Below are 14824 nucleotides of genomic sequence, written 5' to 3'. Positions count from 1 at the left end.
ACGCACCCTTATGGAAAATTTTCTAAATGAACACTGCCCCACGCCCATTGACCAAGCAGCTGCTGTGCAATTGGAAAATCCCATCTCTGAAGAAGAGCTCAAATTGGCAATCAAACAACTGAAAGCTGGGAAAAGCCCAGGCCCTGATGGGCTTACAGCCTCTTACTACAAGACCTTTACAGATACCCTTTCCAACCCCTTTCTCAAAGCTTTCAACTCCTTCTCATCTTCGACACGCCCCTTTCACAGACTTCTGGAAGCCCATGTAACCGTGATACCAAAAGACGGTAAAGATCCAGCGATAGTCTCCAATTATAGGCCGATTTCCCTACTAAACGTAGACGTAAAACTTTTTGCCAAAATTATTGCCAATCGCTTGCTTCCCTTCCTACCGTCCCTGATAAAGAATGACCAAGTAGGTTTTGTCCCAGGAAGGGAGGCAAGAGATAACACCATTAAGGCCATCAATATTCAGCATTGGATGTCCACAAACAAATTTAAAGGTTTTTTTCCTATCCTTGGACGCGGAGAAGGCGTTCGACAGATTGGCCTGGGACTACATGGCAGCAGTCTTGAGACATATAGGCATTCAAGAACGCCTAATTAACCTGATAATGTCCCTCTATACTTTCCCGACTGCTAGGGTTCGGGTTAATGGCTATCTGTCGGACGCCTTCTCCTTGACCAATGGAACTAGACAAGGATGCCCTCTATCTCCCATTCTTTTTATTTTAACCCTAGAACCCTTCCTTAATTGTATTAGAACTAATTCAAATATCAAAGGAATTCCCATTGCAAACCGGACCTATAAGCTTGCTGCATTTGCCGACAATATTTTACTTTTCCTTGCTGAACCCCATATCTCGATTCCTAACCTTTTAAAAGACCTTGAATGCTTCCAACTTCTGTCCAATTTTAAAATAAATTTTTCCAAGTCCCAAGCCCTCAATATCACATTATCTCCAGACGTAGTTAACCAATGTGAAAATAACTTTCCATTTCAATGGCGCAGCGACATGATCAAGTACCTGGGAATAAATCTCACTACGAACCTCTCTGACCTTTATAGTAAAAACTTCCTACCCATTCTTAAAAACATTTCTGATGACTTGAATAGATGGAATAAACCACAATTTTCGTGGTTTGGCCGCGCGGCGATACTCAAAATGAATATCCTCCCACGCATTCTTTATGTTCTACAAACCGTCCCTATAAGACTCCCCCCATCCTACTTTCTATCCTATAAAAGAATGGCTACGAAATTCCTGTGGGGCCATAAACGTCAGAGAATTGCCTATGGGGTCCTAACTCGCCCAAAGTCAAAAGGAGGCATTGGTCTCCCAGACCTTAGAAAATATTATTGGGCCTGCCAGCTCTCTAGAATTGTAGACTGGGCCGTACACGGCCGATATAAAGATTGGGTTGCTCTGGAAAATTCGACCTCCCCCGTCCTGCTACATTTATCTCCATGGATAGAATCATCTTTCATTTCTCCCCTATGGAAAAACCACCGTTTTATCGACGCGACCCTCCGATCTTTTAGAGAAATCTGCAAATCGGCACACATATCATCTATCCCAGGCCCTCTCACTCCTATTAGAATGAACCCTGCCTTCCCCCCCGGCATGTCTACACAATTCCTAGCGCAGCAATGGCAACACCCCGACATGCTAGCGCATCATTTTTTCCACAATGATCTAATACTAGACCGTCTCGCTCTAATCCCCAATCACACTGAAGCTCCTATCCCATATTGGTCCTATTTTCAAATTCGTCATTTCCTACAAACATTAAACCGAAATGCCAAGGTTTCCAGAGGCCTATCCCCATTTGAAAGCCTATGTTCTCAGTCAACACCCCAACGACACTTGATTTCCAACACATATGCCATGTTATTTGCAAATATATCTGCCAAAGATGGGAAGGCCCCCAAAGCATGGGAAAATGAAATGCAGCTAGAAATAACGGCGGATCAATGGGAACATATTTAGACGATAGCGCATAAGGGCTCCCTGAATGTCTCCATACAAGAGAACAATTATAAATCCCTGACGCGCTGGTACAGAACCCCGATGATTTTACACAAATATAACCCTTCCTACCCTATCACATGTTGGAGATGTACGGAAGCGCCAGGTACTCTACTTCATATACTATGGGACTGCCCCGTTTTACAACCATTTTGGGCACAGGTCAGACAACTCACAGAAATAATATCAACATATCCAATTAACTTCACCCCAGCTCACTGTCTGTTTCATCTCTCTGATATGCCAACCCTTCACTACCGAAGGACCCTGATCCTGCCCCTGCTTAATGCAGCCAAAATGTGCATTCCCAGGCACTGGGCCTCACCTCACCCCCCAACAATCTCAGAATGGATTAAGCAAGTGAATAGAATAGCGGAAATGGAGGAGCTCATCGCCATAGCTCGAGACTCCACAACCAAATTCTCCAAGACATGGGCCTGCTGGAAACATTTCCTTACCACTGACAGGTGTCGAAACTTGACGAACGAATGTGCGATTCCATGCAATGCGGTATGAATGTCCGTAAGGAGAACGGACCCGGTATTTACCCCAGTTCTCCAGGTGACGGGGTGCTCCCATTCCTTCTCGAGGGATGGGCCTGAGAATCACCATTAGATTTCATACAGAGCTCTTCTTTTTTTCACCCTAGCCCTTCAGAAGCAATAATAGGCAGATCTCGTGTAGTGCAGAGTGGAGACCGAAGAGACATTATCCACCCCCTTTCCCTTTTCTTAGCTTTCCCCCTCCTTATTTGCATTCCCTTGACCCTGACCCCCCCCTCCTCCCCAATTTACTAACCCGACTCTTCCCCCCCTACACCCCCTCCTGTCCTCCATATCTACCACAACTCACTGGTTATTTTTTAGATACCTAAATTGAGATATCCAAGCCGACCCTTCTACATGTACTCGCAGAATTATTATAGAACACAAATACCCATCGGCTTGGCTAGGTAGGAACTTCCACCGAAACATCCTTCACGAATTGACCCCAGCTACGTTACTATTGGGATGCATCTGCCTTTGGTCCATCCTGATTTGGCTGATTCAAAATGTCTAACACATCTTCCTTGAACGCACTTCCTACCTTTTGTTTGGAGAATATGTTTTCTTTCGCTTTGTGTATCTTAACTGACGACAAATGGATGTGAATTACCTACAACATGTTCTAGCTTGGATCTTTCCTTATATACATTTTATGTTAACTGGAGAAGTGTATGACATCTTTCTTATTGTAACTGATTTATGTTATTTTTCTTGAATAAAATTTTTTATTGGATAAATAAAAGAACAAACCTACAGTCCACATCTTGTTTGTAACCCGGGGGCCGCCTCTATACTACTTCTGTTCAGAGTATATAGGGCCTGGGGGCCAACACCTTTTTTTTTTAAATTTGGGTGCAGGGTTCCTCTTAATATCCACACTAGACCCAAAGGGCCTGGTAATGAGCAGCTGGGGGGGGGGGGGGCAACATTACATTGCAGCCGCAAGCAGTTTTAAATTACATTTATTCCTTTAGAAATGTCATTTTGTGCAGGGACTGTTCTAAACACCCTGGGAAAAATGCGCCACTTTACAGGCAAACTATAGATACTATAGACACCCCCCAGGTACGATATTTAAAGGAATATTTCACTTTTATTGTTTCACTTTAAGCATTATTAAAATCACTGCTCCTGAAAAAAATGCTGTTTTTTATACTTTTTTTGCATTCATGTCCCCTGGGGCAGGACCCGGGTCCCCAAACACTTTTTATTAAAATAACATGCAAAATAACATTAGCCTTAAAAAATTTGCACTTTTGATTTTTCACGTTCGAGTCCCATAGACTTTTGGTCTGTTTGCATGTTCTGCCTCAAACCGAGAGGTGTTCGGCTCATCTCTACTGGTAACCTGTAAAGTATTTTAAATCTTTGCCTATTCTATGCATAATTTAATGTACTGTAGTTTGGCGACATTCCATGCGATATGTTAGGCATCTATTTACTAGTAATATCATCTTTTATATTTTATCAAATATATTTTATTGTGTTTGTGTGCACTAAAATTTATTAACCACTCACCGCCCGTCCTATAGCACTTTTACTGCTACAGAGCGGCCACGTATATATGTGATCCTGCACTTCCAGTATCGGGCACAAGTGAGCGGCACCAGCAGTTCGCTCCCGCTGTGAATCTACACAGCAGGGGCTGATCAGTGGGTCCCCTGGACCCAATGTCTGCCAGCACCCTTTGATTGTTCTGTACACAGGCAGGACGTCTATGTAAACAGGGCAGATTGCTGTGCTGTCAGTACAGAATGCATGGATCGGTGTTCCTACACAGCAAGAACACTGATCCATGTCTTCCACTAGTAAAAGCACCTCCCTCACTACACTGAAACACCAGCACACAGTTAAACCCTTTACTTGCCCTTGATGTTAACCCCTTCCCAGCCAGTGTCATTGGTACATTGGCATATTTTTAGCACTGATCATTGTAATAATGTCACTGGTCCCCAATAAAGTGTCAAAAGTGTCAGTGTCCAATTTGTCAGCCACAATATCGCAGTCCCACTATAAGTCGCTGATCGCCACCACTACTAGTAGAAAAATTCCATCAATATATCCCATAGTTTGTAGACACTACAACTTTTGCGCAAACCGATATATGCTTATTGGGATTTTTTTACCACAAATATGTAGCAGACTACATATCAGCCTAAACTGAAGAAGAAATTCGATTTTTTTAATTTTTTTATTGGATGTGTTTTATAGCAGAATGTATTTTTAGTATTGTCGTACTTTTTTTGTAGCGCAAAAATAAAAATTGCAGAGGTGATCAAATACCACCAAAAGAAAACTATTTGTAGGGAAAAAAAGGACATCAATTTTATTTGGGTACAACGTTGCATGATCGCGCAATTGTCAGTTAAAGTAATGCAGTGCCGTATCGCATAAAATGGCCTGGTCAGGAGGGGGGGGGTAAATCTTCTGGAGCTGAAGTGGTTAGCATTTTTATTTTCCTGAAAATTTCCATTTAATAAACCACTGTGAAAATATTGTGTGACAAGAAAATTGAAACAGTCACCATTTCATTCTTCAGGGCCTTTGCTTTCAGAAAATATGTAAAGTTTAGAGGTTCCAAGTCATTTTCTTGCCAAAAAATGCTGATTATTACATATATGCGAGAAATATCAAAATTGTCCCAGATGGCATAGTCTTTTTTTTTATTTCAGGTGTGCTTACATTTAGGTACTGTTGATTTTTAGGTAGGTAGTTGGTTCTAGATTTCTACTTTACTTATGATAATATAGAATAGTGTACTTTCTAGTATCAAGGGACAAGATCTAAGGAGAACTGCAACTTGTTTATGTATTCTTTAAAGCACTGTGAGATAGATAGGTAGATAGATAGATAGATAGATAGATAGATAGATAGATAGATAGATAGATAGATAGATAGATAGATAGATAGATAGATAGATAGATAGATAGATAGATAGATAGATAGATAGAAGGAAGACACACTTACCATGATCCATTGATGTATTGTATGTGCAATTGTTGTATTCTGAATCATGTATAACAGTTTCCACATTTTGTGCAAACTTGGCTTTCTCTTCCATATAATTATTGAAAGGGATTTCTGTACTGACTTCATGGTTCACAACAATACTTCCAGAGCTAGAATAATGACAAAAGTAAAAACAAAGTTAAAAGAAGCAATATACATGAAACTACTAAGAAAGTTGGGTCATTACATGTCGTTACTGTAAAAGCATTTGATAGATTGATAGCTTGATCATGGGAATATTAAGAGTTTTCAAACCCTTACATTTTCAAAGTGTTTACCCAACACTAAGGATAACTGCGTATAAACAGCTAAAGCTCCTGATGATGACATTACATTGAAACACGTAGGGTGGAGCCGCTCACAGCCAGAGATTGTGGCTGCAGCCAACAGAGCTTTAAAAGTTTATACGCTTTTATCCCTCATGTCAGGTAGACACTTTGAAAATATAAGTGTGTTTCTTATATCTTTGGCAAAAAAGACTTGAAGATTTACACTATTGTGGACGCTTTCTCTATTCCTCACATGTGACTGTGAATGGAGTAAGAGTGTGCTGGCGCAACACTTTGGCTGCTGGAGACTATTAACCCTTTGATGACCAGAGAGGATACCATTGCTTTTTTTTTTTTTGTCAGTCGTTGACTGGACACATGATAGTAGTTTAGCTGCACTGAACACCATTGACCATTATTTGTGATCCGTGGGTGGCTTACCATTTTCACTAAGGTGGGGGTCACCAGGGGTGGAGTATGCACTATGAAGATCGCTTTTCATATAATCATTAATGATTTTGATAAATTTGCACGTAATATATATATATATATATATATATATATATATATATATATATATATATATATATATATCCTGTTTCCCCAAAAATAAGACCTAGCGTGATTGTCGGTGATGGCTGCAATATAAACCCTACCCCCCAAAATAAGCCCCAGTTAAAGTCCTTGTAGGTCTTATTTTTGGGGAAACAGGGTAGGGCTTATATTGCAGCCATCACCGACAATCACGCTAGGTCTTATTTTTGGGGAAACAAAATGTATAATTTAAAAAAGGCTAACACACCCATCGGTCCCACACACGCACAAACACCAATTGTCCCACACATGTGAGGTATCACTATTAACATTAGACAATGGACAGTAATTCTAGCACCAGACCTCCTGTGTAAATCTAAAGTGGTAACCTGTAAAGACCTTTAACACATCACCTATGGATAGCAAAATTTACAGTTTGTCGACGTTGCCCAATATTAAAGTGTGACATCTTTGTCATCCATTTACTTGGCATTACATCATCTCTTTATATTTTAACAGAAAATTGTATTGTATTGTGTTCTTTCTCGAATAAAATCATAAAAAGTGGATTTTTTTCCCCCTAAAAATTGTGTTTAAAAAACTGCCGCACAAATACCACGTGACAAAAAATTGTACCACCTACCAAGTTTTTCTCTAGGGCGTCTGTTTCAAAAAAATCTATCATGTTTGGGGGTTCGAAGAAATGTTCTATCAAAAAAAAAAAAATCGAAGCAAAAAATGCCAGAAAAGGCTTAGGGGTCAAGTGGTGAACCTTTTACTTGAAATCCTAGTTAACATGGGGCAATTATATCCATGTCCCATGCAGGACCATGTTTTACTGGCACGGGTTGTACAGGTGTTGTGTGCATTCCTGTTCCGCCAGTCTTATTATTGTCTGTTGGTACTCATTGGCTACACAGATACAGATGCTGCTCCCAATGTATTGTGTGGGTGCATGGTCCCGAATGCACCAAGGGTGAGTTTGGAGACAACAGCCACACACACACACAGCGGCTGTACACATGAATGAGACTGTGCGCTCTCGTGTGGGTAAACACGGCCCGGCGCAGATGTACCGTATATACTCGAGTATAAGCCGAGATTTTCAGCCTCTTTTTTGAGGCTGAAAGTGCCCCCTCGGCTTATACTCGAGTCACCGCTGTCTGACTGCTCGATCAGCGTATCGAGCAGACAGACAGCGGACATTCTAAAATTCAAAAGCCGCGCCTCCGCCTCCGCCTTCGCCTGTGATAGGCGGAACACTGAATTTCCCAGCAGTCAGCGTTCCGCCTATCACGGACATCGTCTCATCCTCGTACTACGGACGAGGATGAGACGATGTCCGTGATAGGCGGAACACAGGCTGCTGGGAAATTCAGTGTTCCGCCTATCACAGGCGAAGGCGGAGGCGCGGCTTTTGAATTTTAGAATGGCCGCCGAGAAGAGCGGCGATCCTGGAAGGACGGAGGAGGCTCGGGACGACGGCTCGGGACGGCGGCTCGGGACGGAGGCTCGGGACGGCGGCTCGGGACGGCGGCTCGGGACGGAGGCTCGGGACGGAGGCTCGGGACGGAGGCTCGGGACGGAGGCTCGGGACACAGGCTCGGGACACAGGTAGGCTGGACACACACACAAGGCTGCACGGACACACACACACAGGGATGGATGGATGGATGGACACACACACAGGGATGGATGGATGGATGGACACACACACAGGGATGGATGGATGGATGGACACACACACAGGGATGGATGGATGGATGGATGGATGGACACACACACAGGGATGGATGGATGGATGGACACACACACAGGGATGGATGGATGGATGGATGGATGGATGGACACACACACAGGGATGGATGGATGGATGGACACACACACAGGGATGGATGGATGGACGGACACACACACAGGGATGGACGGACACACACACAGGGATGGACGGACACACAGGGATGGACAGCCATATCTCACCCTCGGCTTATACACGAGTCAATACGTTTTCCAGTTTTTTGGGGGTAAATTGGGGGCCTCGGCTTATATTAGGGTCGGCCTATACTCGAGTATATACGGTAATTACCCCATGTGAATGAGGACAAAGGGTTTATTTAAGAGCAGGAAAATAAATATACCTCTATTTAGTATTTGGTACACACATAAATTCTCATACCTGAAAGATATTAACCGGATTTTTACTAATCTACCTAGGACTCTGTAGATCCTTTCCATCTGCAAGACAAAAATAAAAATTTTAGTTGTTTTTTTCCATATTACAAAAAAAATAAAAAATCTAAAGTAAAATGGGAAAGTCAGATTTTTGTTCACACTATTAGGAATCCCCAATCTGATTTTGCAACATGGTCCCAGTTTTAAAGTGAAATTCTAACCTAAAGAAAAGTCTCTTCATCACTCCCAGTCTGCCTACAAGAGATTTTCCCAATTTCCTGTCCTATCAACAGGAACAACAGGAACGTTTTTTCTTTTTTTTTGGGGGGGGGGGGGGGTTTGAAAACACCCTCCAGCTGCTGAGGGCTTGTACCCGTAAATGTTGTTTGGTCACATTTACAAGAAGTACGGAGAAGCCTGGCAAGTGGTTACATGGACTTTGAAGAATAAGATTCTGACTTTGAAGGAAATGCTGAAAATATGGGTTGCATAGGTGGCAGTTATCAGAGCCCATGCATGCCTCCAGATCTAAACCCAAAACCCCAGTGCTGTTTTATGCACATACTGTAGATCATAAGTGAGGACCACTAATGAAGCATAGCAGGAGGAAAGTTGGATTAAGCTTAACTTTCCTACTTCTGTAGCAGCCCATGTTTTAGGGCTACCTGGGACTCCAACAGAGATCCATTATTATGTTAAAGTTCTCTTATATCTTTTTTTTTTTGCTCTGTTTTGCTGACTCTCCCTTTAATTTATTTTTTTACAGGTATTTATATAGCACTGGCAATTTACCCAGCGCTTTATTTATATATTGTACCTTCACATCAGTCCCTGCCTTCAAGAGCTTACAATTCAAGACCCCTAACTCACATGCATACATACACATACTAGGGCCAATTTAGACAGGAGCCCATTACCTACCACCGTACCTTTGAAGTGTGGGAGGACACCTGTGTAGGCACTGGGAGAACATGATAACTCCAGGCAGGTAGCGTTATGGTTGAAATTTGAAATAATGTCCCTACTGCTGCCGGGCAGATGTGGTAACCACTGTGCTATCCAATGTTGAGGACCGTAGACGCAGTGGTCAGCCAAGGAAACTTAATGCAGCAGATGAAAGACACATCATGTCTTCAACACTGGAAGATATCCAGCAGTGCCATCAGCACAGAATTGGCAGAAACCGGTAGGACCCAGATACATCCATCTACTGTCCAGAGAAGTTTAGCCAAAAGTGGTCCTCGTGTAAGAAAGCCATACATCAGTGACAGCCCCTCCATAGGGGGCACATGGGGGCCACCCCCCCCCCCAAGGCTAGTCACCATTAAAAAAAAGTTATTTAGGTGCACTGTGTATGGGCGCCGAACACAGTGCACTATGGATAGCATGATGTCTATGCAATCATGTGATTTCATGCAAGACGCTTCATTTGCAGGGTTTTGTGAGTCATTGTGGTGCAAAGCACTGTGGCGCAACACTTCTGTCCTGCAGTGGTAAATCTTAACCCTGACCCCGCAGCTCCGTGGAAGAAAAAGCCATACTGCCAAAGTTACTATCTATCTATCTGTCTGTAATGTGATGATCTGACACCCTGTCCATAGCAGTATCCTGTGATCGGACTGAAGGTGGAGGGAGGGGGGGAGAACGTCCTGCTTCACCTCTGCCCCCAGCTATTCAATCACAATCTGCTGGATCAGACAGAGACATGTGCCTGGCAGGAGAGGAGAGGAGAGGTGGGCGGGGGGGGGGGGGTATGGGGGACTGCTTATCTATCTATCTATCTATCTATCTATCTATCTATCTATCTATCTATCTATCTATCTATCTATCTATCTATCTATCTATCTATCGGCCCTATTGCGGGGGAGTGAGGGGGAGGGTATGGGGCTTTGTTTGCACCCCCCAAAAATGGAGCACCAGCCACCACTGCCATACATCCAATGTGGAAAGAAAGCTAAGGGTTTCAACTATGCAGGAAAATATAGGAACTGGGTGCAGAAAATGTCAGCAGGTGCTCTGGAGTCAAAATCTGAAATATCTGGCTGTAGTAAGAGGCAGCTTGCTGGCGAAGGGCTGGAGAGCGGTACGATAATTAGTATCCACTGGCAACAGTAACGCATGGTAGAGGTTCCTTGCAAGTCTGGGGCTGCATTTCTGCAAATGGAGTTATCCAGCATGCTATAACATCTGGGAGGTATGTGATTGGCCTCAAATTTATTCTACAGCAGTACAACCACTCCAAACATACAACCAATATCATTAAAAAGTATCTTTATAAAAAGGAGTCCTGGGAGTGATGGTTTGTCCCCCACAGAGCCCTTATCTGAACAACATGTCGTCTGTCTGGGATTACATGAAGAGACAGGAGGATTTGAGACCGCCTACATCCACAGAAGATCTGTGGTTAGTTCTCCAAGATGTTTGAAACAGCTTACTGCCAAGTACCTTCAAAAACTGTGTGCAAGTGTACCTAGAAGAATCAAGACGAAGGGTGGTCACACCAAATATTGATTTGATTTGGATTTCTCTTCAGTTCATTTATGTTCAATTTTGTTAATTGATAAAATTAAACCATTAACGCTTCTATGTCTGAAAACATTCTTATGTTACATCATTGTCTAAAACATTTGCACAGTCAATGCATTTTTATAGCACGGATTGCTGTATAAATGTGAATGGTCCCAAAAATGTGTCCGATATGTCCGCCTCAATATCGCAGTCATGATAAAAATCGCAGATCGCCGCCATTACTAGTAAAAAAATAATTAATAATAGAAATGTATTCCCTATATTGTAGACGCTATAACTTTTGCGCAAACCAATCATTATACGCTTATTGCGTTTTTTCTTTACCAAAGAAGAATATGTCTCGGCCTAAATTAAGGAAAAAAATTGTTTTAAAAAAAAATGGATATTTATTATAGCAAAAAGTAAAAAATATTGTGTTTTTTCAAACTTATCCCTCTTCTTTTGTTTATAGCGCAAAAAATAAAAACCGCAGAGGTGATCAAATACCACCAAAAGAAAGCTCTATTTGTGGGGAAAAAAGGACGTCAATTTTGTTTGGGAGCCACGTCGCACGACCGTGCAATTGTCGAAGCGGCGCAGCGCCGAATCGCAAAAAGTGGTCTGGTCTTAAGCCAGCAAAATGGTCCGGTCTGAAAGTGATTAAAAAAAAAGAACCAGCGAGTGGCGGTGTCCTTCAAGCTCTACATTTGATGCTAATCCTTTACAATATATATATATATATATATATATATATATATATATATATATATATATATACACAAACACACAAACACATTTCAATGTCATTAAAACTGAAAATACGATTTAATCATGAAACAGTAATCACAACACACATTACCTCACTCAGAAAATTCTCTTTATACTTTTTGTATTTGTCAGATTTTTCATCCTTGAGGTCGTCAGTAAAGTCTTCTTCTATGGTAACATTGACTGTTACTGTGACAGTGACCTTTTCTATAAAGAGAAGCACATATCAAGCTCTAGTGTGTTTTCTGTTCACATTTTAAGTTATTAGCATAAATATTATTTCAAAGAAATGTTTATGCTGATTGAGCAGAATTCTCATTACTAGCAAAATGTAAATCTGAACTCTAGACAAAAGCTTATTATTTGGATGAAATTCTGTACATACTGTACATGAAAGTTGTTTTACCTGCCAAAGGATTTATATTTCTGTCTACCCCGTCCTGAGATTTACACTGCTCTGCCACATACCGCACGGCCCTGTCTGTCTCTGCTGCAGTTTCACTTTTACTTACAGGTCCCCTCACTACATTCACTTTTGTGACTGGGCAGGGAAAGGAGAAACAACACACTAACAAGTTTATCTTTCCTCATTCTGTCTAAGCTCTAAGCTGTACAAGACTGTACAGTGGAATGCATAATGCATGAGGAGGTTGCATAAGTGTGCACACCCTCTTATAACAGAGGATGTAGCTTTGTTCAGAATTAAACAATCATAATTCAAACTCTTGTTAAATAGGAGTCAGTACACACCTGCCATCATTAAATGGCCTATGATTAACACCAAATAAAGTTCAGCTGTTCTAGTAGGTCTTTCCTGACATTTTCTTAGTCTCATTCTACAGCAAAAGCCATGGTCCACAGAGAGCTTCCAAAGCATTAGAGGGATCTCATTGTTAAAAGGTATCAGTCAGGAGAAGGGTACAAAAGAATTTACAAGGCATTCGATATACCATGGAACACAGTGAAGGCAGTCATCATCAAGTGGAGAAAATATGACACATTATTATTATTATTATTATTCAGGATTTATATAGCGCCAACAGTTTGCGCAGCGCTTTACAATATGAGGGCAGACAGTACACTTACAATACAATTCAGTACAGTCATCATCAAGTGGAGAAAATATGGCACATCGGTGACATTACCAAGAACTGGATGTCCCTCCAATATGTATGAAAAGATGAGAAGAAAACTGGTCAGGGAGGCTGCCAAGAGGCCTACAGAAACATTAAAGGAGCCACGGGAAAATCTGGCAAGTACTGGCTGTGTGGTACATGTGACAACAATCTCCTGTATTCTTCATATATCTGGGCTATGGGGTAGAGTGGCAAGACGGAAGCCTTTTCTTGCGAAGAAAAACATCCAAGCCCAGCTAAATTTTGCAAAAACACATCTGACGTCTCCCAAAAGCATGTGGGGAAAATGTATTATGGTCTAATGAAAACCAAGGTTTTGGGCATAATTCCAAAAGATATGTTTGGCGCAAAAACAACACTGCACATCACCAAAAGATCACCATACCCACCATGAAGCATGGTGGTGGCAGCATCATGCTTTGGGGCTGTTTTTCTTCAGCTGGAACAGGGGGTCTTTGTTAAGGTAAAGGGACTTATGAACAGTTGCAAATACCAGTCAATGTTGGCACAAAACCTTCAGGCTTCTGCTAGAAAGCTGAACATGAAGAGGAGCTTCATCTTTCAGCATGACAACAACCCAAAGCATACATCCAAATCAACAAAGCAATGGCTTCACCAGAAGAAGATTAAAGTTTTGGAATGGCCCAGCCAGAGCCCAGACCTGAATCTGATTGGAAATCTGTGGAGTGATTTGAAGAGAGCTGTGCACAGGAGATGCCCTCACAATGTGACAGATTTGGAGTGTTTTTGCAAAGAAGAGCGGGCAAATATTGCCAAGTCAAGATGTGCCATGCTGATAGACTCATACCCAAAAAGACAGAGTGCTGTAATAAAATCAAATGTCAGAAACCTGACATTTTAACAGGGGTGTGCAGACTTTTTATATCTACTATATATATATATATATATATATATATATATATATATATTCTACTATATATATTCTACTAGAGATATACGTTATATTACCAAAAGTATTGGGACACCTGTATTTACACGCACATGAACTTTAATGGCATACCATCTTAGTCTTAGACATAGGATTCAATATTGAGTTGACCCACCCTTCGCAGCTATAACAGCTTCAACTCTTCTGAGAAGGCTGTCCACAAGGTTTAGGAGTGTGTCTATGGCAATGTTTTACAATTCTTCCAGAAGAGCATTTGTGAGGTCAGGCACTGATGTTAGATGAGAAGGTCTGGCTCGCAGTCTCCGCTCTAATTCATCCCAAAGGTGTTCTATCAGGTTGAGGTCAGGACTCTGGGCAGGCCTGCCAAGTTCCTCCACCCCAAACTTTCTCATCCATGTCTTTATGGACTTGGACAGTCTTCCCAGAAGAGTTGAAGCTTTTATACCTGCAAAGTTTATTTAATTAAGTTTATTAAGTTTATTTAATTCAAATGCTGTAAATAAGGATGCATAATTACATCTGTAAAGTTTCTAGGAGACTGAATGACAACTTGAACATTTTAAAGACACAATAATATATATATATATATATATATACACACACACACACACAGTATATATATATATATATATATATATATATATATAGTGCATTTTTTCCTGTTAAGATTATATATATATATATATATATATATATATATATATATATATATATATATATATATAATCTTAACAGGAAAAAATACACTATATATATATATATATATATATATATATATATATATATATATATATATATATATATATATATATATACTGTGTGTGTGTGTGTGTATATATATATATATATATATATATATATATATATATTATTGTGTCTTTAAAATGTTCAAGTTGTCATTCAGTCTCCTAGAAACTTTACAGATGTAATTATGCATCCTTAT

General features: G+C 41.0%; 1 protein-coding gene across 3 annotated transcripts in view; it reads right to left on the bottom strand.

Moving 5' to 3' along the window:
• LOC143961273 (uncharacterized) overlaps nt 1-14824 on the bottom strand; it is an 82728-nt gene that overhangs the window by 30602 nt on the left and 37302 nt on the right. For all 3 annotated transcript variants that reach the window (XM_077470522.1, XM_077470520.1, XM_077470521.1), the window contains exons 4-6: nt 11927-12042; nt 8564-8622; nt 5543-5694 (exon numbers count right to left, since the gene is read on the bottom strand). In XM_077470522.1, the coding sequence (XP_077326648.1) occupies nt 5543-5694; nt 8564-8622; nt 11927-12042 (327 nt within the window). The remainder of the gene's footprint in view (nt 1-5542; nt 5695-8563; nt 8623-11926; nt 12043-14824) is intronic.

This window comes from Lithobates pipiens, unplaced genomic scaffold, assembly GCF_037356315.1.
Source record: "Lithobates pipiens isolate NorthernLeopardFrog02 unplaced genomic scaffold, aLitPip1_a1.2 Scaffold_8, whole genome shotgun sequence".
Lineage (NCBI taxonomy): Eukaryota > Metazoa > Chordata > Amphibia > Anura > Ranidae > Lithobates > Lithobates pipiens.
The sequence above is the reverse complement of the archived record's forward strand: the minus strand, read 5'-3'. Positions and strand labels throughout refer to the sequence as shown.